The 23,392-nt window shown below is 42.5% G+C and overlaps 2 protein-coding genes across 2 annotated transcripts; one reads left to right on the top strand and one right to left on the bottom strand.

Annotated features, from left to right (window-relative positions):
- Positions 1-419: 419 nt before the first annotated feature.
- On the top strand, positions 420-2,003 carry cdkn2aipnl (CDKN2A interacting protein N-terminal like). The gene is made up of 3 exons (XM_080780516.1): positions 420-691; positions 1,419-1,524; positions 1,752-2,003. Exons 1-3 carry the CDS (start codon positions 480-482, stop codon positions 1,758-1,760), a joined length of 327 nt encoding a protein of 108 aa, XP_080636642.1. The 5' UTR covers positions 420-479; the 3' UTR covers positions 1,761-2,003.
- A 2,599-nt stretch (positions 2,004-4,602) lies between these two features.
- Positions 4,603-15,910, bottom strand: ube2b (ubiquitin-conjugating enzyme E2B (RAD6 homolog)). The gene is made up of 6 exons (XM_080780515.1): positions 15,745-15,910; positions 9,560-9,640; positions 8,229-8,254; positions 7,010-7,099; positions 6,153-6,241; positions 4,603-4,782 (listed from the first exon to the last, which is right to left on the bottom strand). The coding sequence occupies exons 1-6, from the start codon at positions 15,786-15,788 to the stop codon at positions 4,654-4,656; spliced, it is 459 nt and encodes a 152-aa protein (XP_080636641.1). The 5' UTR covers positions 15,789-15,910; the 3' UTR covers positions 4,603-4,653.
- Positions 15,911-23,392: the final 7,482 nt, after the last annotated feature.

The following is a 23,392-nucleotide window of genomic DNA, read 5'->3' as shown; positions in this document are numbered from 1 at the left end:
TATAATAGATAGTACAAAACCCTGGTCAGGGTTCTTCCATCAAAATAGTCACACCAGGGTCATGTCAGAGGCCTAAAACCCTGCTAATTGCAGCAGTGTTTAACACTTTAAATAGCCATAAGTCGGTGACCATTGCTTTGATCAGCTGAAAATCTAGTACTGTACATTATTATAACTGCAGTTGTCTCTCTGTGTGTGTGTGTGTGTGTGTGTGTGTGTGTGTGTGTGTGTGTGTGTGTGTGTGTGTGTGTGTGTGTGTGTGTGTGTGTGTGTGTGTGTGTTGTACCTGTATGTATGGCCTGGTGTGCAGTTCCACAGGTTGACCACGCGGTGGCAGTGTGGTGAAACATGCCGGCTTGAAATGTCAGGTTCCTGTCTCGCTTTGTTGTCAGGCAGGAAGTCGTTTTCCTCTACTACTAATAGTTCCTTTTCGTACATGCTCGTCTGGCGGTGTTTCGTTTGCTCAAAGAAAAACAAACATGGGCGACTTGGATATCCAGGAGTTCATCCAGCAGAACAGAGCGCTGGCCGACCAGGTCGAAACGTACCGCGGTGTTTCAGAGAGCGAGAAGCACTGGGACGCCAGGAGGGAGTTTCTGCTGCGGAACATCAACGACTATGAAGACCCTCACATGGATCACCTGCTGGCTCTGTCCATGGTGTGGGCCAACAACGTGTTTCTGGGCTGTCGGTGAGGAAACTTAACAAGAACGCCGAAAGAAAAAATATAAAATGATAATCTACACAAGCTAACAGCCTAACACACGTACAAAGGCTTGTAGATCTTTGCAAGCACAGTCGTACGACTACTGATCCTTTATGTTATGATTATGTTGTCAGTCTGTTGTCTCCCTCTACCGATGAAGAGAGGTAATGCCCGAACTACAAGAAAAGCAGTTTTTACTGGACAAAAGACAACAGCCAAACACAAAACACTGCTATAGTCACTGCCAGTACAAGCACATTGCACAACTATACAATGAATGTACTACAATGATAGCCGTTATCATTTATGTCTTCTGTCCTGGCCAGAAAGTTATTACATACTCGACCATACAGATTGGTTTAAATAACACTGAATTCCTTACTCATTGTCTCATACACCAACTAAACTAAATCGTGCTGCAAGTACTGGTCTACGGACGTGTTGTGCAGTGCTCCCCCTCAGCAAGCCAATCCGTCTTCCAAGGTTCTGCTGTGCATTGAAAAGGGGACTTCCTGGCTCATAAAAAAACTATTAGCCACTAGCCAGTCAAATCCAATCTACTAATTGGATTAAGTTATGTTTTGCAGCTTGAAGAACTACAAGGGGAAAGCAATTCACAGACGAGAGTCACGAGAGTGAGACCAACATTTACATTATGTTCAATTGTCTAATGTTTAATTTAATTGTCGTTATGTTTAATGTTTCCATGCAGTTACAGCGCTGAGCTGCTGGAGAAAGTGACGGAGATGGCCGAGGGTATTGTGGTGGTCGACGCACCGATCTTCAAAACCAGAGATGAAATTATGAAGAAACAACAGGTAAAATGTTTATATATATATATATATATATATATATATATATATATAAATATACTTTTTTAAGTTGCCATACTGATGTCTAATCCACTGGTTATTTTGGCTATTTTCACTATACTTCTTAAACATTTAATGTAACTTATTCATGAAAACACTAATGGTAAAAAATAAAGTGTCACCTAAGCTTTGGAAACTTCTAAGGTCTAATCAACACCTCTCTTACTTCACAGGGTCGGTGACCGAGCAGAAACAAACAAATCGAACACACGCTGTCCCTAAAGGACCATACCTCTGTTAATCACACATTTTTGTTTTATAAGTGATGTTGAATGTGTAAGTGTTATGGTTTTTAGATGTGTAATGTTTTTCTCCTTTTTTTTTTTTTTTTACCATGATAGAGGCACTGTCCTGTGTATGTTTTTTTAAAATGTGTTTTCGTCTGTGAACAGTGTCAACTCTTCATTAAAAGGCATGGTTTTGAGTTTATTTGTGCCAATATTAGAATCGATCCGTAGCTATACATACAAGTTATTATAAATAATCACAAGTTGCATGGCATGTATTTTTGCAAGAGTACGTGCTGCCCAGTTTCGGCATCCGGAAACCAGATCCAACAATGAGTAATCTGAATTGGTTCCATTGGGAACCGTATCCAGGACTGGTTTACTTATCACACTGTCAGTCAGAGCTAGTATGTCGACGTCCTGTCTGCTATATAATTGAGAGTTGTTCATTGGATATTTAGTGTCCATACATGGGGATATATTCGACTAGGACGTCAGGCTATATGACATGTCTACGTACGGTATGACAATCCCTATATTTGGTCCGGGTTGACGTAGTGCTGATATCAGATCGATGTGGTAGATTAAGACCCATATAGATAGACCTTATTGGTTTACTCATCGTGGCAAAGCATGTCTACACACTAAGAATATTAAAGGCCCATTCGGAACGCCCTCAAATATCAATGCAACACTATGAATTTATCAAATTATAGATATATCTTGTCTTACTGATAGCACATGTATGATACCAGCCAGTGGTTGAACTTGATTCCCAGAATTGAACACCTTTTAATAAATGGATTAATATGTTGTGCTACTTAATATATCAGATCTTTAAGTTATGGTCAATGCCAAAATTTGTTGGAGGAAAAGAAAAGCCAGTAGCAATAGTAACACCACTAGAATACATTGTTGGCTGTAAAACAACCTTCCTGTTCTTAACTGCAAACAATTGATAATTGTGTTTTATATTCCAATAATGCCTTACGAAGTTTGTTGAATTAACCACAAAGTGGAACAATCCAGTAAAATAAAACAATCGCAAAGTCTGAAAAACGTGTTTTATTATGTCTATACAGCATATCGTTATTAAGTATACAATGTTTTTACTCTTAAGTAAATTCACAAAACCTTATAACATATCCCTTCTCTTTAAATAAGGTGAAATGAAGTCACTACATGACCTATACCGTTTCAAAATGAAGTCTGAACGTATGCAAGTGATTTCCATGGACTATGTAGCAGTGGTTGGATAACGTGAATACATTTGACACTTTTGCTTATTTATTGAAATGCTCAAATGGAAGTTTATATTGGCTATATAATTGTATGAGCATTATTACGACTCTCACTGGCAGGTGTCACTCGTCAGAGGCAACACACAACTCAACTCTTCCTGCGGAGGTCTGACAACATGCCGTGGAAGCATGATGTATCGTGGCAAGGTGGAAAACGGACACCGCATTTGATATGGTGCAATGAAGTAGCAAAAAAAAATATTTGAGCTACTTAAAATAATGTAGCTTATAAGGCAATTTGTGACATTTATGATCCAAGAACCATCTAAAATATGAAAATAAACAGTATTTTTTTAAAGTGTGAAATCACATACACAATTTGATTATGAATTCTCGCACACCACTCGCACTGGCATCCTTATTTGAGAAATGTAACTTATACCAGAAATGAATGCGGGGGGGGAAAAATTGCCAAGATTCCACTTGTTCCTGTAGCTTATTGTTCCCATCTCATGTTCCCAGTCCTGAGATTTCAATGGAATTGCACCACCCCACAGGAGTCTTATGTACTGTAGATGTCCTCTAAACTCAGTGGTAATCAAACTTTCCAGGCCGCGACCGCCCCAAAACAATCATTTTTGAAGAATTACATTTTCTTTGACTCTATTCCACAGATAAATATATCGTGAAAATAGCCGATCTACTCTCGTCGTGAGACCTGGGGGGGTCCCCGACTCCCGGCCCAGTTTGAGAACCACTAACATAAAAGTTCAGCGCACCAATATACTGTAAACTGTGTGACCGTCATGCAAGATCACCGGGTCACATTATCGCAGTGGCCCGTGACACCTGCCAATGTCAACGCACAGTAACTCTTCTAAAATGATCAAAGTACTTTTGAAATGAACGAGAATTGGTGGGGTTTTTCTTCTTGGAGTGTACATGGTAGAAACAAGTGTATTCCACCTCTGATGACCTTGAAATCGTGGGGACCCGTTAAGTCAATATGCTCGTCAGCCAACCCTCGTCAGCCCGGTTGTGTTCAGTCACACCCAGAGACAACAAAATCACTTTCTCTTTTTAATTCTGAAAAACTAAACACTAATCAATCCAGCAAGAAAAGGCAAAAAAAAAGATATATTACAAATTCTGTTAGCAATAACTTATTTCACATCATGCAATAAAAAAAGAAGAAATTAAGGACAAGAAACAAAGATTAGATAGATTTTTTTTACCCCCTCTCCCCTTTTTCTTCAAATGAGTTGGCAAGCAAGTAAAAAGTCCACACCGGCTCTTTTGTTATAATTCTTCGTATCGAGGTGGCACTTGAGTTCTGTCGTCTTATGTATTTTTCTCAACGAGGTAAAATGAAAAGATTGCATCGCTGGCATGATAGAGAGAGAGAAGACAGCGAGAGGAGATCCTCTGCACTGCCAATAGTGTGACGCCCGATTCACGCTTCGTCACGCGACAGCGGTGCACGTCGAAAATAGCCGACCCACAAGCATCGCATTCCGACCATGTCTCGTAGAAGCTTGTGGGTCGGCTATTTTCACCAACGCAATATGCTGTCGCGCGGCGGAGTCACAAATTGAAGGTATACAAGTTCAGATGTCCACCCAGCTCTGCTCCACGATGGCAGACACCCTCTTCTCATACTCCCGCTTGTTTTCCTGATAAAGCTGTGCTGCCTGGCTGTTGGCAGGGCTGTTGGGGTTGGGCTCGTCCAATAGTGACTGGGGAGAAGAAAACCACACGTTAACCACTTGTGTTGCGTTCACACTAGAGCTGGGATACCAGACCTGTCGGGTAGAGTCGGAAACATTAGCATAATTGGTGGTAGGGATTCGATTCGGGTCGACCATGTTGTTGATATATAGAAAATAAAGTGTAAATATAAATAAAAACGATCCGACTAGTCTGTCTGTCTGTGTATTTCCTGGTTAGGGTGGTTAGGGTAGCGTGACAACGCACTGCAAGCAGCAGCACTGCTTGCTTACAACGCAAGCAGCAGCTAACGTAGCCCCTTTTGTGACCTCAGTCCCTACGCTCATTCTGTAGGAGCTACAGAATGAGCGTAGGGACTGAGGTCACATATGGGGCTACAACGAACGTAACTTTAGCGTAGCTGGAAGAACCATTGAAGATGTAAACCGCGATGGTTGGATTAATGTCAATAGTTTGATTTATTAGCCGTTGAACAGTGAACAGTTGAGTATGAGTAAATAACTCAATCCATGCCCAATTTTGCCCATGGACCATGGTAAATAGGCTACCATTAATATTAAATAGTCTGCCGCTGGCACTGATTGTTTGATTGAATAGCTACTATTAAGAGTTTGCAACTTTGCACGAACAGTCAGTGGAGTAAATGCTAATGCTGAATTGCCGATGTCAAATCAATCATCAATGCTGGTAAGACTTCCGCATGAATATTAATAAAAGATATTGTTGAGAACTGTGGAAAGTGTGTGTGTGTGTGTGTGTGTGAGTGTGTGTGTGTGTGTGTGTGTGTGTGTGTGTGTCTGTGTGTGTGTGTGTGTGTGTGTGTGTGTTGCTGTGCACATGTTATACTATTTATTAATCAACGTAGTAGTAGGCTATATATAAAATCGGGCTGGAAAATGTCGGCCCGATCCCAGCTCTAGTTCACACAGGCAGATTAAATTATGCAGTTTGAAGTTATCCATGAAAAACAAGTATTGGAAGTCTATCCATGAAATCTATGAAAAGGTTCCATCTGCAACACAATGTTATACAATATGTAGTGGGAGTCTCTGCTTTATATCTCTCTCAGCCGAGCTACAAGCGCACATGTGTCTGTGAGCTCACAGATCAGCCATTTACACCGAATGTTCACCACAGAATAGGGGCTAAACATAAGGCGCACACACAAACACAGAGAATAGTCTTTTGGTGTTAGCATCATGTCGTGCTTTAGCTATTTTTGAAAAATCGAAGAACAACATAGCTTTTTCAGAAAACTGTCAGGATGCAGAAGACATTTTTAGAATCTGATCTCAGGTCAGAATGGAAAACTGTCAGGATGCAGAAGACATTTTTAGAATCTGATCTCAGGTCAGAATGGTGTTGAGGCCCAACCAACCTGGATGGAGGTGAGTATGGATGAGACGTCATACGTCGGGCTCCAGCGATTCTGAAGGATGTCTAAACATATACTGCCATCTGCATAAACTACAACAAGAACATGCAGAGAAGTTAACAGAGGAAAACAGCATATCAACAAAACAAAATACTAAGACCATCTCTAGGTTAAATGACTGACCAGCTGAATACCATCATACCATCTTTTTCTACTTGTACCATTTACTAAAATTGCAAGTCAATTTGTGATTTAATATTTCTTTTGGTCAAGCTTCTTCTCCCTGGCCTCTGTACAGCAATGTATAGTATATAGTATATGACCATATAATAAGTGGGTGTGAGATTAATATTGTGCTGTATTGGATTCATGGACCAAATATTACAAAAACACTAGAATATTGCTATATATGCTATTTTTGAGTGGTTGCACAACTCCTACATCCAGCAATGTCCGTGTACCTGTGTGAGCACGAGTGGTGTGCCCATGCGTGAAATTGGAACGAGAGAAGTATGTGACATGGCTGCCACCTGCTGGACGCAAATGGAATGGCCGAACCAAAATAATAATGAAAAAATTGTTCTCAGCGACGCGGATTGATATCCATAATAAAGCTAATTTGACGGAGCAGAGAGAGAGAGAGAGAGGAGGGGGGAGAGAGGAGAGTTGCACCACTCGGTTCACACAGGTGTGATTTGTTTTTAAATCTAAGAACAACTGACATAGAAACATAGCTTTTTCAGAAAACTGTCAGGATGTAGAAGACGTTTTTTAGAATCTGATCTCAGGTCAAAATGGGTTAAGGGAGCGAGGTGAGGTGGACGTGGGGTGGAAGTACGTGAGGGACGGACTGGGCTTACCATTCGGGTGGAACATTCTGGAGACAAACCGAACTGTGGGAGGCTTGTTGGGGTACTCTTCTGAAAACTCTATCACAAGCTTAAATGTTCCTGAAGAGGATCCAATGGGGATAGAGAGGGGATGAGGAGCAGAGAGGTAGTGGGGTTTAGAGACAGGAAGAAATAAACAAAACAAAAAAATATATATATATATATGTTTCTTTCCATATAAATACCACTTGCTCTGCTTATATAGAAGAGCTAATCGTTTCAAGGAGTCTGAAATGTGAGCCCTGCAGGCCAAATGAGACCAGAGAGTAGAATATCTGACGGGGCAAAAAAAACAACCCAACATGAAACCCCGATTCAGCATTCCTGATGCCAGAAGAACAGAAGGAAACACGGGGGCAGCAGTAGCAGGGTGTACAGCATGTCTGTCTGCATGTGTGCGCACGCAGGTATACGGCACAGATTGGGAGAGAGAGACTGTATGTTATTGTCTATTCTAAGTATAATACAGTCCTTTCTCTAACCTTAAAAAAAAAGGTCCTTTCTTACTATAAAATCATCCATGTTGTTTTACCTCTGTTACAGACCTGTAAGGGTCCATTTGGACCGATAGTGGCCCCCGGACGCGATGTAGAACCAGCGATACAACAGTATATATATATATATATACCTATCACACTTATATTGTCTCTGTCGAGTGGAAATGTCTTTTCAGGATGACTACGTTAGACAAGACAGACTACAAAAGATGGTCTCTCTCTCATCCTCGATCACAAAGATAAGCCTGATGAAGGTCGAATAGACTGAATATTAATTAATTAATAAACTATTCGACTGCATTTGAAGACAGTGTGCGGGAGTCATTTCTTTTTCACTTTTCAGGATTCAAATTTTAAAAAATGGCAAAAGTAGCAGATCTATAAGCTAAAAAAAAAAAAAAGTCGCTTCGCGCCACATTTTTGAGCTTGTGAATCTGCTACTTTTGTGAGATGCCGTAGTATGATATGGCATTAACAAAAAAACCCTAAAACCCTAAAAACCATAAAATATGGAGATATGGAAATATGTTTCTCTCGACAGTAACGATATATGATGACAATGACAATGAATGCTTCTGGTGCTACTTCGGCCTCATTTTCACGTAGCTCAATAGAGACTGATTCAATAACACGACCCCACCCTGTGTGAATGAATGTGTGCTTTATGAATTATGATAAACTGCACCACTTACCATCTTCAAATGGTGTCGCCACAGGTCTACAAAGGTAGAGAAAAAGGGGGGGAGGGGGAGGGGGGGGGAAACAAAGTTAGGGAGAGAATTACCGGTAGCTCTAAAAATGGCAGTACGGCGGGCCCCTGTGGCTATTGAATTAAAAGTGCTTCCTACTGGAAAACATACATGACCCAATAACCAGTCTGTAATAAACTCTGTGCAGGATGTGAAAAGGCCAATTTCAAAACGGAAGGGTCAGGAGGCTTGACGTTCTTTGGCTCTCGCATCGCTTCTTCTTTAGCATTATGCTATGCTTTAGCTATTGAAAAATAGCAGATCTACAACCTCATAGCGCGCCACTGAGTGGCGCGCTACGAGCTTGTAGGTCTGCTATTTTAGCTTTTTCAGAAAACTGTCGGGATGTAGAAGACATTTTTAGAATCTGATCTCAGGTCAGAATGGGTTAGTGCAGGATACTGAACTACATGCCGACGAGCTGGTCCTTCACAGTCCAACAAGCACCGCCATTTATGAACGAACTCCTCCGTTTATCTATTGTACATTTAACCCATTTAGACCCGAGAGGACGATTATACAAATGTCTTCTGAATCCTGACGGTTTTCTGAAAACCCCATGTTTCTACTGTATGTCAGTCGGTCAAGGACCCCCAAAATTATATGTACCCCATCTGAAAATGTGTTGTTCCAGAAACAAAGATTTTAGCTTAAAACGATCGCTCTGAAAGAATATATATTCAAAGATTTGCACCACATTGTCACCCCTCCCATCAGAAGATATTTCGTGCCAGGGACCCCATACAAGACTTGTGTTTCAAAAGCTTTTATAATACCCGGTTAAAAGTGGTTACGCTGATTTTTGCTCAAGGACCCCTTTTTTGAGAACCAATGTTCTCCAAATACTGAACGCCACGTATCAGGGATCACAGGGGGGGGAGGGGGGTTATTATTCCACACGGAATGTCCCATAACCACATACAGTAAACACTAGCATCCTGATTCTGGGCATGTCATAAGAGACATTAGACAAAAATTCCATCCATCACTTAATAAGGGCAGATACTAAATAAATACATAAATAAAACACAAAACAAAAAAAGAACACTGCAGCGATGCGTTGGCAGAAAACTTAAAGCAAAAAAAAAAAATGCATCACTGGATGACCCCCCCCCCTCCCTAAGTTTGTTCCTCCTAAAATAATAGGGAACTTTTTTTGACAAAATCACATCTCTGCATTCTGATTGCGCCGGCACTGCTTGAGACAGAAAGAGAGAGAGAGAGAGAGAGAGAGAGACGCAGAGGGGCGTCGTAGGATTTAGAGAATGACTCACCCAAAAATAACAGCGTTCCAAAGCATGATGTTGTTTTCTGACGGTGCTCCGCTCACGCCCGTAGGGGGGTCTTCTTGAAGTCTGCATAGCAAGACAGAAAACAGGGTTTTGTTTAGAGTTACGGTCATAACGTTCGGTCAGCCATTTCACCAACTTGGAAAAGGCTAACACAAACCATATGTGAATATACTGTGTGTGTGTGTGTGTGTGTGTGTGTGTGTGTGTGTGTGTGTGTGTGTGTGTGTGTGAGAGAGAGAGTAATGAATGAACATCCTAGAAACACTGAAACGAAGGATATATCTCCATCTTTCAGATACTTTCCTAGCATTTGACATGGATCTCTCTTCCTTCTGCAATGTCCCCCAGCTTGCTTTAGGTAGAGGCCGACTAAAGCCTGATTCGTGCTAGTTGCACACTGGTGGTGTTGCATGCAGATATACAAGCTCACAGCGCGTCACAAACGCGACACGCCATGTGCTTGTAGATCTGCTATTTATCGAGCAAGACACCGGCGTGCGACCAAGTATGCATCAAGCTTAACTGTTTTTTTTTTGTCACACTCTGATGCCACAAGCACACAATATACTATACAGTGTGTGTTGATATACGAGTCTACCTTTGACTACAAACAAACGCATGCATTGTGCACTGCACTGCAACACACAGCACAGTCAGCACAGCACAGCCTAACAGTGATGCTCGGAAACCGTTCCAAGCCAGTAGGGAAATGCATGCAGGCGCACCGTGCTCCTGTGAACGGGACCACTGCAACACAACACAACCTGCCTAAAAAAATAAAAAAAATAAAAGGAGGAACGTGTTCGTGATAAGAATACAAAACACCACCCAACCTAGCAGCAAAAACCAGCCAGTGGCCTTAAAGAGAGTTCCTTTAAAAATAGCCCCTCAGGGTCATTAAAACGACAAGACTTGGTGGTTGAAAATGGGTTAGAAAGCCTGCTTTCTGAGCTAGAGTTAGAAGTAGAATATTTGAATGTGCCTGGATGCAGAAAATTGTGTTGTTGTTGGATGCTCTGCCTGACACTGTAGTGAGGTTTAAAACCCCATCCAGCATCACGAATCTCCAAAGAGGCCTCACAATCCAACTCTTATGTGAAAGCTGACTTCGTCTGAGCTCAAGGCTATGAAACAAGATGGGCTGATGTGTGTGTGTGTGCGCACGCGTGGCGTGCGTGTGTGCGTGTTCGATCCCATTAATGTCAGAGTGTCCTTGAGTAAGACACTTAACTCCTAACTGCTCCCGATGAGCGAGTTGGTTGGTGCCTTACACGGATTCCGCCGCTGTCGTTTCGTTGTACACACACACACACACACACACACACACACGTGTATTTGAATGGTGAACGTGAAATACAAAGCGCTTAGGAGAAAGGTTATATAAATGCGGCAGAGAGTCCATTTACCATTTAGATCCATCCGTTAAGTCCCTTCGCTTCAGACAGTCCCACTGCAATTAACCTCGTTTAGAATTAATCTGATACAGCCTAGCGCTCCGTAGGTGGAGGGATATCAAACTCATGGCCCACTAGAAACACAGGATGGGGGCACGTTTTACCAATTCATGCATTATTAATCCCCTGGAGATTATACTAGTCTATAATGAGCAGATTATTATGACTACTACAAGTCAGTCCTGGGTCAAATTACAGCACAGCTCAAGATCCCACACTAATGGCTCTGAAAACTAAGACAACGCAACGATTAACAGTCAGGTGGTCAAAGAGCCAGGTGATGTTTATTATGGAGTTGCCGACTTTAGCCACTTCAACCCCAGCATTCCTTGTTGTGTGGAAGACAAAAATAGCAGATCAACATGCTCTAGTTTCTGCAAAGATATTAAATTTAGAGCGAAAACTTGACCAGGGTCCCCCAGGAAACTATCCTAGGCGTAGGCGCACTCGGTTTATCCCCTCTACACCAAATCCGCCGAATTCCAAGAAAGGGAATGCTAGGGTTCAAGTGGTTAAGAAGTCCTTATTCATAGGGAATGCTGTGCTGACTAAAACATAAAAATTGCTCTTTTGCTGAATTCAATCACAATGTGCCAACTAAGCAAGTACAAACACGTACACTAGCACTCAGGCCACCTTTACACGGAATAGTCTCTAGAGCAAACGGCAAAATAAAATATCAGATGTGCCGTCCATTTAGACGGGAAGTTGAAAACGTAAGAAAGTGAAAACCCCCTTCAGGAATGGAAATCTGGCTCCACCTGGCTTCTCCATGTAAACAGGCAAAATGATGAATCCGCAAAACGTACTGTGACATCATGGCTCACGTCGCTTATGTTTATTACATTGGTGCAGAGCCTTAGGGCCCGATTTCATACTCCTATTTTGCCACTGTAGTGCCGAAATGAACGCGCCCCCCCCCCCCCCCCCCCCCCCCCCCGCGAACCTCAAATGACGTCACGTCACATTGTAGGCTCTACAGACCCGAACAGACTTTTATTCGGCTCTAAAATAGGAGTATGAATCGCGCCTTAGGCGATTTGGTTTTGTGCATGCGTGCCTTGGCAGTGTGTCACCACCCCCCTTTTTGAAACTAGCTCCTCGCCCCAACAGACTTATAGATATGGATATATGAATAATAGAGACGGCACTGGGCGGGAGAGGAATCCCGGTGCCATCTTTATTATTTATATATCTATGCTCAAACAGAGTGGAAGTGCGCAGGGCGAGTGGCGAGGAGCTAGTTTCAAGAAGAGCCCGCCACCTAGCCACCTGGCGTGCACGCACATTACAGCAAATTCTCCTTCTAAACGCAGAATAAAAAGTGAACTCAACAGGACTTTTCCGTTTTCTCTACAGACCGTTGCGGTGTAAAGGTGCCGGTGGCCTCAGTAAGTGTAGGAAAACAAGTCAACTATAGAAAGGCTTTCATCATCATTTTTCGACCACGGTCGAGATCGTGGATTTCACAATATTACGCCAGACTTCCTGGTCCTTCATTGCCATCCCCTGCTCACTGATGCCTGTGTCCCTATAGCGATGACATCGGGGAACGACAGTTTTCTACATCTGGTCTGCTTTGAGGCAGGACTACAGAGAGAAGAAGGGAAGATATAACCTCATTGTCAGCTCTGTAGCAGCGGCCGGCATACTGTGTTCTTGTGGATCGGGACTAGTGAAGAAACAAAGGGAACGGTTGCCGTATATTAGATTAGTCGATGGGTGGCTCTTCCAAGACAGATTTTGCGCTCTCATTAGAAGGCGGGCGGGTGTAAGTGCCATCCAACCGTTTCTTTGAAAGTGTCCATATCTCGGAGCCATAGAGTAGAATTGGCTCAACGGTCGTCCTAAATATTATTACTTTTAACATCTTACTAAACTGGGATGACCAGATCTTATGCATGTCATTGCAGGCTGACCAGGCCATACCCTTCCTAGATTTGGGTGTCAATGTAACTAGTTAGATAGACACTTTAGATAGTAGTCAACAGTATTGTCTAATTACTAGACAATACTATAGTTGAGTTGACTACTGTCCGAGTGTCTGTACTATGCTTGACTTGTACCTAAATCTAACTTCATCTACTGCAGCTGCGTTGCTTCATAGTTTTTTAACTGGAACTATTATAAAATGACAGTTGACACTAAAGGTCTCAGAGGAGAAGTACAGGTCATGTTCTACTTGCCCAAAAGGTCATGCCCACTGTGTGATCGGGAAAGAAACGGTTTATGTCAAATAAACCTACATAGCTATGAATAGGACTATGGGTTCAGACTTGTTATTTTATCATTTTAAGTGCATCAACATTGAAAACAGCACATTATGAATAATGTCCCTTATTTTACATTCCACAGACCAGAAGACGGGCCACGTTCAGGGTTTGGACAGATATCTTGTGCTGTTTTTATAGAAGGTTGTGGCCACTCTAAAACAAGCACTTGCCAGGTCGGGCAACCCAGCTGAAAACAAACTCCACCTGCCCGACATTTTTATTTACCTGCCAGGGGCAGGTGGGCTAACCCGACTCCGCCAGATGGCGGAGGCAGTGAGTTCCTCCTCCTGCTAGCCATGTTGACGATTTACTCCGATCAAATGCCGATCGAAGCGACATGCGGCCGCTAGAGGCGGAATTAGCACAGAGACTGGTGACGTATTGAAGCGCTGCCACAGGGCAAATGTAAACAACCTAACGAGACTACAACTCGAAATGATTATGGCGATCATCAGATGTTTGTCCCGCTGCTTCCGGTTAATTGTTTCTGCTCTGAGAGATGCAGGCAGGAGGAGGTTACAGGTGGGCTACCCTTAGTGTCAACGACTGCTAGGGGTGCCATGCCCCTTTTAAGTGGCTAGCTAGTGGAAATATTGTGCAGGGCACACATGGTATACAGTTAAGACAATCAAACAAGTATTGGCCTGGGTGATAAAAAAAAGAACAACAAGGCTTCGCTACAAGGAAAGGAAAGCCCCATTGTTTCCTCCTTCACAGATACTGACTGGACCACCTGGAAACTGGTAGTTTAGTATTACACAATGTCACCTTATCTGCTAGGCACAAGGGACACGCTAAGTGGCATAGTTAAGCATCCTCCTCAGTCTCCGTTGACAAGTGTGTATTGTCTCTGTCTGTCTTTCTTTCTCTCTCTCTCGAACAACACACAGTGGGGCGGCAGTGGCTCAGGAGGTAGAGAAGTCCTTGAGCAAGACACTGAACCCCTAACTATTCCCAATGTGGAGATTGGTTCCTTCCTTGCATGGTTTGTGTGTGTGTGTGTGTGTGTGTGTGTGTGTGTGTGTGTGTGTGTGTGTGTGTGTGTGTGTGTGTGTGTGTGCGTGCGTGCGTGCGTGCGTGTGTGTGTGTGTGTGTCACCTTAAAGACTACTTAGTACTTAATATCATTGTTGTGTATTATTTTGTTGAGTGACTTCAGTACAATTGATTTATTGGACTTGATTTACTGTCTAGAGTCTAGACTGATGATACCTTCTTAGTTTACCTTCCTATGATCCTAGATTACTATTTTACACTGCACATTTAGACACTTACAAAACCTGTACATACAAAACAGAGCAATATTATAAGCTTCGTAAATTGTAGAAACACATGATACAAACGGAGCAATTACCAAAATAAGGTACGGTAATTTGCATAAACAGTCTACATACAGAGCAACTTTGTAATTGTAGAAACAGTGTACATACATAGCGACTTTTATCAGTGATATTCTTTTAGACTACGGTAAGTGTTTACATTTACATTCGTGACTAATAAAGTATTCAATCAATATTCAATCAACTACAACTTGAAACTGCTATTTTGTGCAGAACCTTGCAAAAGCTTACCCCTATGGATATAGGCTTATATAGGCCAACTATTTCTGACAGCATGTGCACAATTATCATGTTTTGTAAGTTACGGGTAGATTTCCCTCGGTTGCAATGTAATTTCAGTCTGTGTGTGCACATCATTTCTATTCCCATTCAATGATTCAAGTGTACATACATTAATTTGATTGTAATGTTCCACATTTGCTTTGGCAATGTTTTCTCGTGCGAGAAGCCCTTAAACCTTAAGCCACAAAATTCTTGTGTGTGTGTGTGTGTGCGTGTGACACCCCCATTTTACATACATTTAGAATGTCACCAAACAGGTAGAGCCAGGGCTTCATAAAGTCAAGAGTTTCTCTCTCTATCCTATGTTTGTGCATCGGCTGTGTTTACTGTCTATGTGTCCCCCATACGTTTCAAATGCAAACACTGAGAGCCTTTTACGATTGTTCCTCCACCAAGGCGCCCGATGAGTGTCGTCACTGTCGTGACATTTCAAAGAAAGACTATTCAAAGTTTGAATACATACATTCCTGGTATATAAGTCTACCAGGAAAGATGCTAAAAGATCCGACTATTCCCAGGAACATAAGAACACTGCCTAATGTACTTCAACTGACATCCTAGAAACAAAACAGCACGCCATTAATTATCTGAACGACACATACACGCTTCATGTCTTCAGCCATAAAGCAAAATATCAGAACATCTGCATGGAAACGTAAACAGCATGTGCATCTATCTCTGTGTTTGACACTCCAGCACTTAGTCGGTTCCCCTGCACCAGAAAGGCTAAAGCTAACATGCTAACTACAGCAGCCCACCGAGAGCCAAACAACAAGACAGGAAGATGCCAAAATAAATAAAAAACGTTGCCATACATACCGTTTAAAATCTCGCATAAGTCGTCTTCTAGCCGGGGTCGACATTATTCAAAATGTTTAAAAAATAAGGTGTGGAAGCACTTGATGTTAAAAGCGGTTATAAATCCTAAACTAAATGGTTATTTATTGCGCTTGTTCCCACTGGCACTGCTGCTCTTCTTCTTCTTCCAAAACAACTGGCTGGTAGGTAGTTACTGGTGACGTCACGAGCCTTCACTGTAACCCCCCCCCCCCCCAGCTCCTGTGGGATTTTGGTGCTTTTATTTTTTCCTATTTATTTTATTTTTGAGGGCCCTCTTATACACAGGTTTAATGTCTGTCTTTTAGTTCAATGTGTTTTGTGCTTTGTGTTTCATTGCCATTGACAATGAAGGGAAAATTTGTCATAATGTATGTAGGCCTACCTCATTAGAGTCATTATTACCGTTACGTCATATTGTCTCTTTATTGTTAATGGCGTTTAATGTTTGTGTTTGCACAGTTTGTTTTACATCACCATTACATCACCTAATCAACATGAGTGGTTAGACAGACTTTAATATATTAGCGCCCCCCCCCCCCCTTTTTTTTAATCTAGGTTCTATAGAATCCAAATTGGTTCTGGTCTAGTGTTAACAGTACGCATACTGTATGCCAGCCAAATTAATTAATGTCCAATTTTCATAATATGATATAGTTTTATAGGTTTTAGTCAGATATTTGTCTGACTTTCGCCAGAGACACCACAGATTGACCTCTATGCCTATAATATCAGTCGTCATCACATTCATCATTCTATTCCTGCTCTTTTTGAGTACTTATGAATAGTCTGTGGAAGTGTCGAGGCAAGTGGAGTGCTGGTAAGCTCGGCCCTAGCAACCAGACAGACACCACATCGACCCTATTCTGATTCTGGTAGTTTAATTTCATGCATCCTCGTAAAGAAGATGAACTGAGCCAATATTCAAGGTGAAGCTATACCGGCTACTGGTAAGACTGGCCAGGTGCTGCCCCACCACCACTCCCCATTGGTATGTACATACGCATACCAAACCTTTTCTTGTTTTGAAAGGAAAAGGTTTGGTGGTATCACCTAGTCACGTGGTCTCGTGAATCAGTACCTCACCTCAACAGCTTCTCAAAAGCTCCCAGATCTGCTTCAATGAGTAGGCTACATTATCAGCTCTCAGGAGAGATTGCATTGAGGTCATCTACATAGCTTGAGTGAGTTGCACTGTGTGTAGAAGACAATACATTCAAAGGGTTACACAACACCATTGAAGAGTGTGATTTCCTCAGGGCTTGCAAAGAATGATATTCTTTAATCACCTCCCTTGCTCTTCTCTCTGCAAATACTGTGGTGGAGACTGTGTAAAGACTACAATGGAGGACATTCCAGATGACAATGATGATTATTTCTGAAATTATTTGATGATATAAATAAACTGAGGATACTAATAAAATACTTAAAAATGACACTTTCTGAATTAGACTATTAGTGGCATAGGCTACATAGTTATGGTGTGTCTACAAGGGATCCGATGGTGAGGAGGGACTGTTGCTTGTTCAATGGAATTGGTAAAAGACACTTCCAGGAGCTTTGATTGTACAATATAGGCCTAGAAAGCAGGTCTCTGCAAAATAGGTCTCCGCCAGGCTGGGTAACGTCTTGTTCTTTCTGCTCTTGTGTTTCATCTCAGAGGCATGAGGGACCTATAAAAGTCAGAAAACAGCCTCTAGTTTGCTAAACCCATTAAGACCTGAGGTCGATGTCTGATGTCTTCTAAATCATCTAAATAGTTTTCAGATGGACTGGCCACTTGACAGGGATATGCCGAGAGAGAGAGAGAGAGAGAGAGAGAGAGAGAGTTGGATGTACAGGGCTATAGGGAAAACGCATTTTCGCTTTTTTCGAGTGGAACCTGGCCTAAAGCGAGGACAGGACAAGCGGCCGGTTGGACCACGCCATCACACTCATGTATGACTCAGCCATAACCATATAGGAGTTCCCAACGCAGCTACACCCAAATATGGAGTGGGTTGTCTAACATTGATGCGTCATCATGGCATCAATCACAAACAAATCACTCAGCTCCATATGGGCAGAGAAGGGCTAGTCCATATAGCCTACGGCCATATGACATCAGGGATCTAGAATTATGGCCATAAAAGGGGCAAGAACTGACAAATGCAGAGATCTACATATCTGGGCATATGCCCGGCGTGGCATGACATTAGAGTTTTTGGGGGTTTTTTTATATCCCACGATTTCGCAACCCATTTTTTCACCCAGTGTCAATTATCTAATGTTATCGTGGGCGCTACACTTCCTCTGCCAACCTGGGGGGGGGGGGGGGGGTTCAGCGGACTGACCTCATGCTTCCTTCTATGCATGAGGAATCCAAGCTGCTTCTTTTCACCTGACAGGGGGGAGTTTCCCCGGCCGGACGTAGCGCGTGGAAGGAACACGTTATTCTGACCAGTTCCTTTCCCCTCCATCAGGCGCCCCGGCTGGCCAGGGGGAGGCAGTTTAGAGACCAGGATTACTGCATGTTTTTTTGTGAGGGTATACCTACCCTCCAGACCCCTCTTGAAGAACCACTGAGCTATATGTTTAATGCCTGCTGTATCAAAACCGGCGGTCTCCCATGAGGAAAGCTAACATCTTAACCACTTGGGTAGGGGAATTCCCCTTTGACTAGCCATTGATCCACACTGAACCGCCAATCAGTCACCCCAAATATGGAGCCGTGTGGAACTCCATATTTGGACATGAGTGCATGTTCAAGTTTACAATCTTATTGCAAGATCCTCTGGATGATTGGACAAAGCTAAGGTAATTGGAGATTTGTATTTAAGGTTTTCCTTAAAAAAAAAAAAAAGGGGAAAGAAAATCACAGGTGGTTCACACAGGAAATGTCACCCATGCTCTGCAGCGGATTTGCCTGGATTTTCGTTTCATCCGTTTTCCTTGCCGAGTCCATGACACAGTGGACTACTTTATGGAATCGGTCAGAATTGTCCCAAGTTGGCCATTTTCTTTTTCGGGTTCCTTTGTGAAGCTAGTAACATTGTAAGTAATAGTAACAGTAATAAGCCATTTCTTTCTTTCAGCATGTCCTCCAGAAGAACCTCCTCCTCCTCCTCCCACTTCTTCACAGGGTGCTTGGCTGCAAGAATCTGCAGTCAGGTGACTGAGGAACTTCACTTCTGATCTTCCTATATTTTGTTCACAGCAAGTCAGCTCCTTTATCAGGCATTCCTTCCTTGCAGCACCCTCCCAGTTTATTTCATAGCCACTGTTGTGCATGTTTGCTCTGATTAACACTCATGTTCGTTTAGAAAAGCTTTGTTAGCTTTTGTCCAGAGTTCAGTCAGAGAATCTGAATATTGCTCAGAGTAGTCCTGTTTTTTTTGTTTTGTTTTTGTTTTTGTACATTTCTTTCCACAAAAAGGAGGAAAAAACAATTGACCAAAATCTTTCAAACATATTGAAAATAGCAGATCTACAACTCGCAACACAACACAATTGCATTGTGTGCTACTATCGGCTATTTTCAACATGTTTTATTTTTTAAATGGAGACACCAATTTCCTCTCTTTTGAGTTGTTCTGAAAGGGTTTGGGAACCGCTCCTTTAGAGCAATCTAAGTTAGATTCCATACTTCTGATACTCCCATTCTGTATTGTCAAGCGGGCACACCTGCCTGGTCTTTAACCAGCGTGAAATGCAGTGGAAGTGGTAAGCGTGGTTGCAGACGCCCCAGGCAATTTTGCATTCCGGCTCGTTTCCTTGGCTGGCCTGGCACTCGATACATAAATCCATAATCTGATTGCGGCAGATGGCACAGTTATCCACGACAATGTCCCAGGACCACATTGCCACGGCATTCCATTTCTTCACTTCAATATTTTTCTTGGTGCCTGACTTGCTTGATTTAGTAACCTCCATAGCTGTTGACATTTTGAAAATGTATTTGGACTTGATTGTCTTGCTGGCAGTGTTGATTAAGAAGAACTTAAGATGCTTTGGCAAATGCATTGAGCAGGTGTTGGCTTATATATCGTCTGTCAGTGTTCTTGACATCATAATGGGTTGTGATGTCATGCCATGTCACGTGTTCCCAAATATAGAATCCATTAAGTATTCTGGCAACAGTAACAGGGCTGGACTCGCTCTAACATACTGAGTAACCGGGGGCAGCCAACACAAACAAACCTGGATGACGTGAATGCCTTGTTACAGCCGTCCCAGGATTTCTGGATGTGCCCAAGTCTAAACTCTGACTGCAACCACACACTTATTCTGTTGTCTGCTGCAGGCACAACTTAAGACCGGCCCAGTCCCCTTGCTGACCTCAGTGACCTGGTGGTCTGGTATAGCTCTGATCCATAGCTATAGACCCATAGAGCTAGTGGTCTGGTACACTTTGTGTCATCTGCCACTGCCATGCCTCTGCCATTCTAGAGGCAAGGCCAAGGTTAATGTTTCAAGAAGCTGCTTACGGAAAGGATCTGCTATCATCAGCCTACTGTCTTCTGTGTCTATGCTGAATCAACTGGGCCGACTCGGGATAGACAACCTGTGTTGCATTTGGCCGCCCCATCAGGAGTCTACTTAGGGTGCCGAACGTTGCAATATCCGCTTCAACCAACTCAGCGGCGTTCCAGTTACGTAAGTAAGTAGCCTTGCTGAGCCATGAGGCCCAGGCCATAGGGAAGGAGCCTATCTCTGTAGCGTGAGGCAGCTTGATGTACATCAAGCTAGTATGTCGCAGGGATTTTTTTTACCCAACCCTTGATGCTGAGTGTCAAGCAGGGGTCTCATTTTGGGGACCAATAGCACTGGGTCCCACTGAGTCTTTGGTATGACCCGGCCAGGGATTGAACCCCGGCCTCCCAGTCCCAGGGCGGACACTCTAACCACAAGGTCACTGCTCTGGTTCAAGTTACTTGCCAATCGTAAATTAAGGTCCCCCCCCTAGGTAATGCCAGCGCCATGTGCAGTGCTATCCGCCTGGAATGTGACCCAGTGGTCCGGTGGCAAAGGGTTGCACTTAAGGTCACTGAGTCCGAATCAGCAGTGCCGTAGCCGAAGCGGCGCTTTCTGCTCTCAAGGGGAAGGCATTGTTAGCGAAACAGTTACTTTTTCTGTAATCAAATGGATTAAGTAAAAGAAAAAATAAAGTCTAAAAATATTTGTGCACTGATTTAAATATGGAATAATCTTGCTCTGTTTAGGAATACTTCACCCCGAAAATTATAAATTAAGTTACTCATACATTCCCACGAAGCCTTGAATTCAAGGAGATTTTTGTGCCAAAAATTAGCCAATAATTCTGAATTTGCTGTGTCCGCTGCAGTAGGAGTCCAATGCAAAAGTATATAAAAGAATAATATAAACTCCAATACAACTCATTATTAGAATAGGATTCAAGCTGTTGTCCATGATATGGTGTTAGGTGGCATTGAAACATGTTCAGCTACTGGTTCAGGAACTGAAGGCTGATCTGAAAGATGTGAATCTATAGAGAATATGCCTGTTGTATTGTGTTACTGTTGAAGCTATAGTGAGTTGAACCTGGTCACAGGTTCAAGCCCCAACCCCAGCAGTAGGTGTAGGTGTCCCAAGCAAGACACATTAACCTCTTAACTGCTCCTCTGTCTCTCTGCGCCTATGCATGCACTTGTCTCACTGCAGCATGGAAGAGGAAATTAACATTATTAGGTGCAGCTGCACTGTTACACCAGCAGGTGGCTTTAGAGTATACAGCACAGTTACATAATAACTTAGCATAATAGATGTTGTAGAAAGTAAATGTAACTCTGTTACACCCAGTAGCTTACAGGTAGCCGTCTGTCTGGATGAAGAAATGTTTAAGACTTTACGAGTATTTAGTAAGTGACATTTCTATCCAGTATTGGTATATCAATATCTTTAGATCTGTGGTCTGCAGGGCCTTCATTTCTGTGATTTTAGAGGGAAATCAGCCTGGCACGCTTCTGCTTGAGCAAAGACAGATTTGCATAGCGCATTGAGAGAATAAAGATGAAGTTCCCAAAAGCAAGTAGAGGGAACGTGGGATTTTTGGCCTCTTCCTTGTCAAACAATGGCCTCCAGGACATTATTGCACTCTAGCTATATAGCATGGCCTGCTGCTCCTTTGCCACGTCTTGGTGGATGTGCTCAACGTCACAGCTGAGTTTACCATACTGACTCTACACATGGACCCTTCAGGTTGGGATACTCTGTGGTCAAACAGGGCTTGCCTTGGGCTGCCCTCTTCATGTGCTTCCCTTCTAGGATAAGCCTATGTCTGTCTGTCATAGTTTCAGAACTATCTCCTTCAACTTCAACTTCAAAGAACTTTATTTTTCCTTTTGGAAACTTATTTTGTGCAGTGGTAAAGACAACAGAAATCACAGTACACACAAACACAGTTACTATTATAAAAGATCATAAAAAGGACTTTTTAAGAGAAACTACTTAAAAGCATAATATATAAAACAAATCTGTTCTATAAGTGCCAATAATTAAAAATCTAAATATTTACTGTATGCAACTATATGCCACTATATAGTCCATCAGGTGAAAAGGGGGGGGGGGTTGTTTGTTAGGGATTCCAACGAGGAGGAGGGGGGGGGGGGGTTCAGCCTATAGGTGTTCAAGAGTCAAAGCTAGCTGAGCCCTTTTAGTGAGTTTTGATGCTCTGACTGTATCGCCGGCCTGAGGGCATTAGTTCGTAGTGGTTATGGAGGGTGTGTTTGTTGTCCTCAACTGTTTGAGAGGCCTTCTTTATTGTCCGTTTTTTAAGGATTTTCTATGGTTATGGCTGAGTCATAGTGACATGGCATAGTTAGCTAACTTTATTAGGGTGAGATGGGATGATATGTGTTTCTCATAGTTCAACATTGACAACATTCTCAGATACAGGAAGATGCTTGATGCTGGTTTTGTCAAACATTGACATTCCGTTTGCTTCCTATTGGCAAAAGATTGCATATAGCGACAGCTGACTCTGGAGCTTAAATTCACTGCAGGTCCAGGTGCTATTATAGGTAGCCTAAACAGTATTTAAGAGGCAACATGTCTGGAATAGTTGAATTTGCCTTTTAATATTTTCCCACATTCATTGTGTTCATGACTCAGCATTGTGCTTAACAGGCCGGATCATAAGGTTAAAACAAGCCTTCAACACATTGAGACAAATAGAAAACCCAATTCCAGTGGCATAGGCAAAATAATTTGGCAAAGGTTTAGAGACCAGTGTAGGAAACTAGGATTGTAAATTGAGGGGGCATTAGGCTGCTAGACTATAGGCCAGTAGTAACCAATTCACTGTTGCAGAATTTCTAGAATTTCTACAATTACTTAGTAGTAGTGATCGACCGATATGTTTTTTTCATGGCCGATGCCGACTACCGATTAGTGGAGATCAAAGAGCCTGATAGCCGATATGAATTTAAGTGAAAATCGAAAATGTTGTTTAACAACACAAGAATTCCTTTAAATGCATTGGAGAACATTATCATCAGCCGTTGACGATAATTATGATCCCTACTTAGTAGACTCTTAACATTTCAATATTAAAAGCAGCCTATTTTGCGAGTATCCAGTTTTTAAAATAGTAAAATGTTGACTAATATACACAGACTGACACAAAACACAA

This window comes from Protomyctophum bolini, assembly GCF_963924005.1.
Source record: "Protomyctophum bolini genome assembly, chromosome: 13".
Classification (NCBI taxonomy): domain Eukaryota; kingdom Metazoa; phylum Chordata; class Actinopteri; order Myctophiformes; family Myctophidae; genus Protomyctophum; species Protomyctophum bolini.
Note: the sequence above shows the minus strand (reverse complement) of the source record. Positions and strands in the feature narration are given on the sequence as shown.

What these genes read in the sequence shown, in the direction of transcription:
- cdkn2aipnl (XM_080780516.1), top strand. Translation starts at nt 480, where the DNA reads ATGGGCGACTTGGATATCCAGGAGTTCATCCAGCAGAACAGAGCGCTG. An exon ending in AACGTGTTTCTGGGCTGTCG is followed by an intron (nt 692 to 1,418) that starts GTGAGGAAACTT and finishes GTTTCCATGCAG; the next exon opens with TTACAGCGCTGAGCTGCTGG.
- ube2b (XM_080780515.1), bottom strand. Translation starts at nt 15,788, where the DNA reads ATGTCGACCCCGGCTAGAAGACGACTTATGCGAGATTTTAAACG. An exon ending in CAGAATGTTCCACCCGAATG is followed by an intron (nt 6,242 to 7,009) that starts GTAAGCCCAGTC and finishes TTCTTGTTGTAG; the next exon opens with TTTATGCAGATGGCAGTATA. An exon ending in CCATACTCACCTCCATCCAG is followed by an intron (nt 4,783 to 6,152) that starts GTTGGTTGGGCC and finishes TCTTCTCCCCAG; the next exon opens with TCACTATTGGACGAGCCCAA.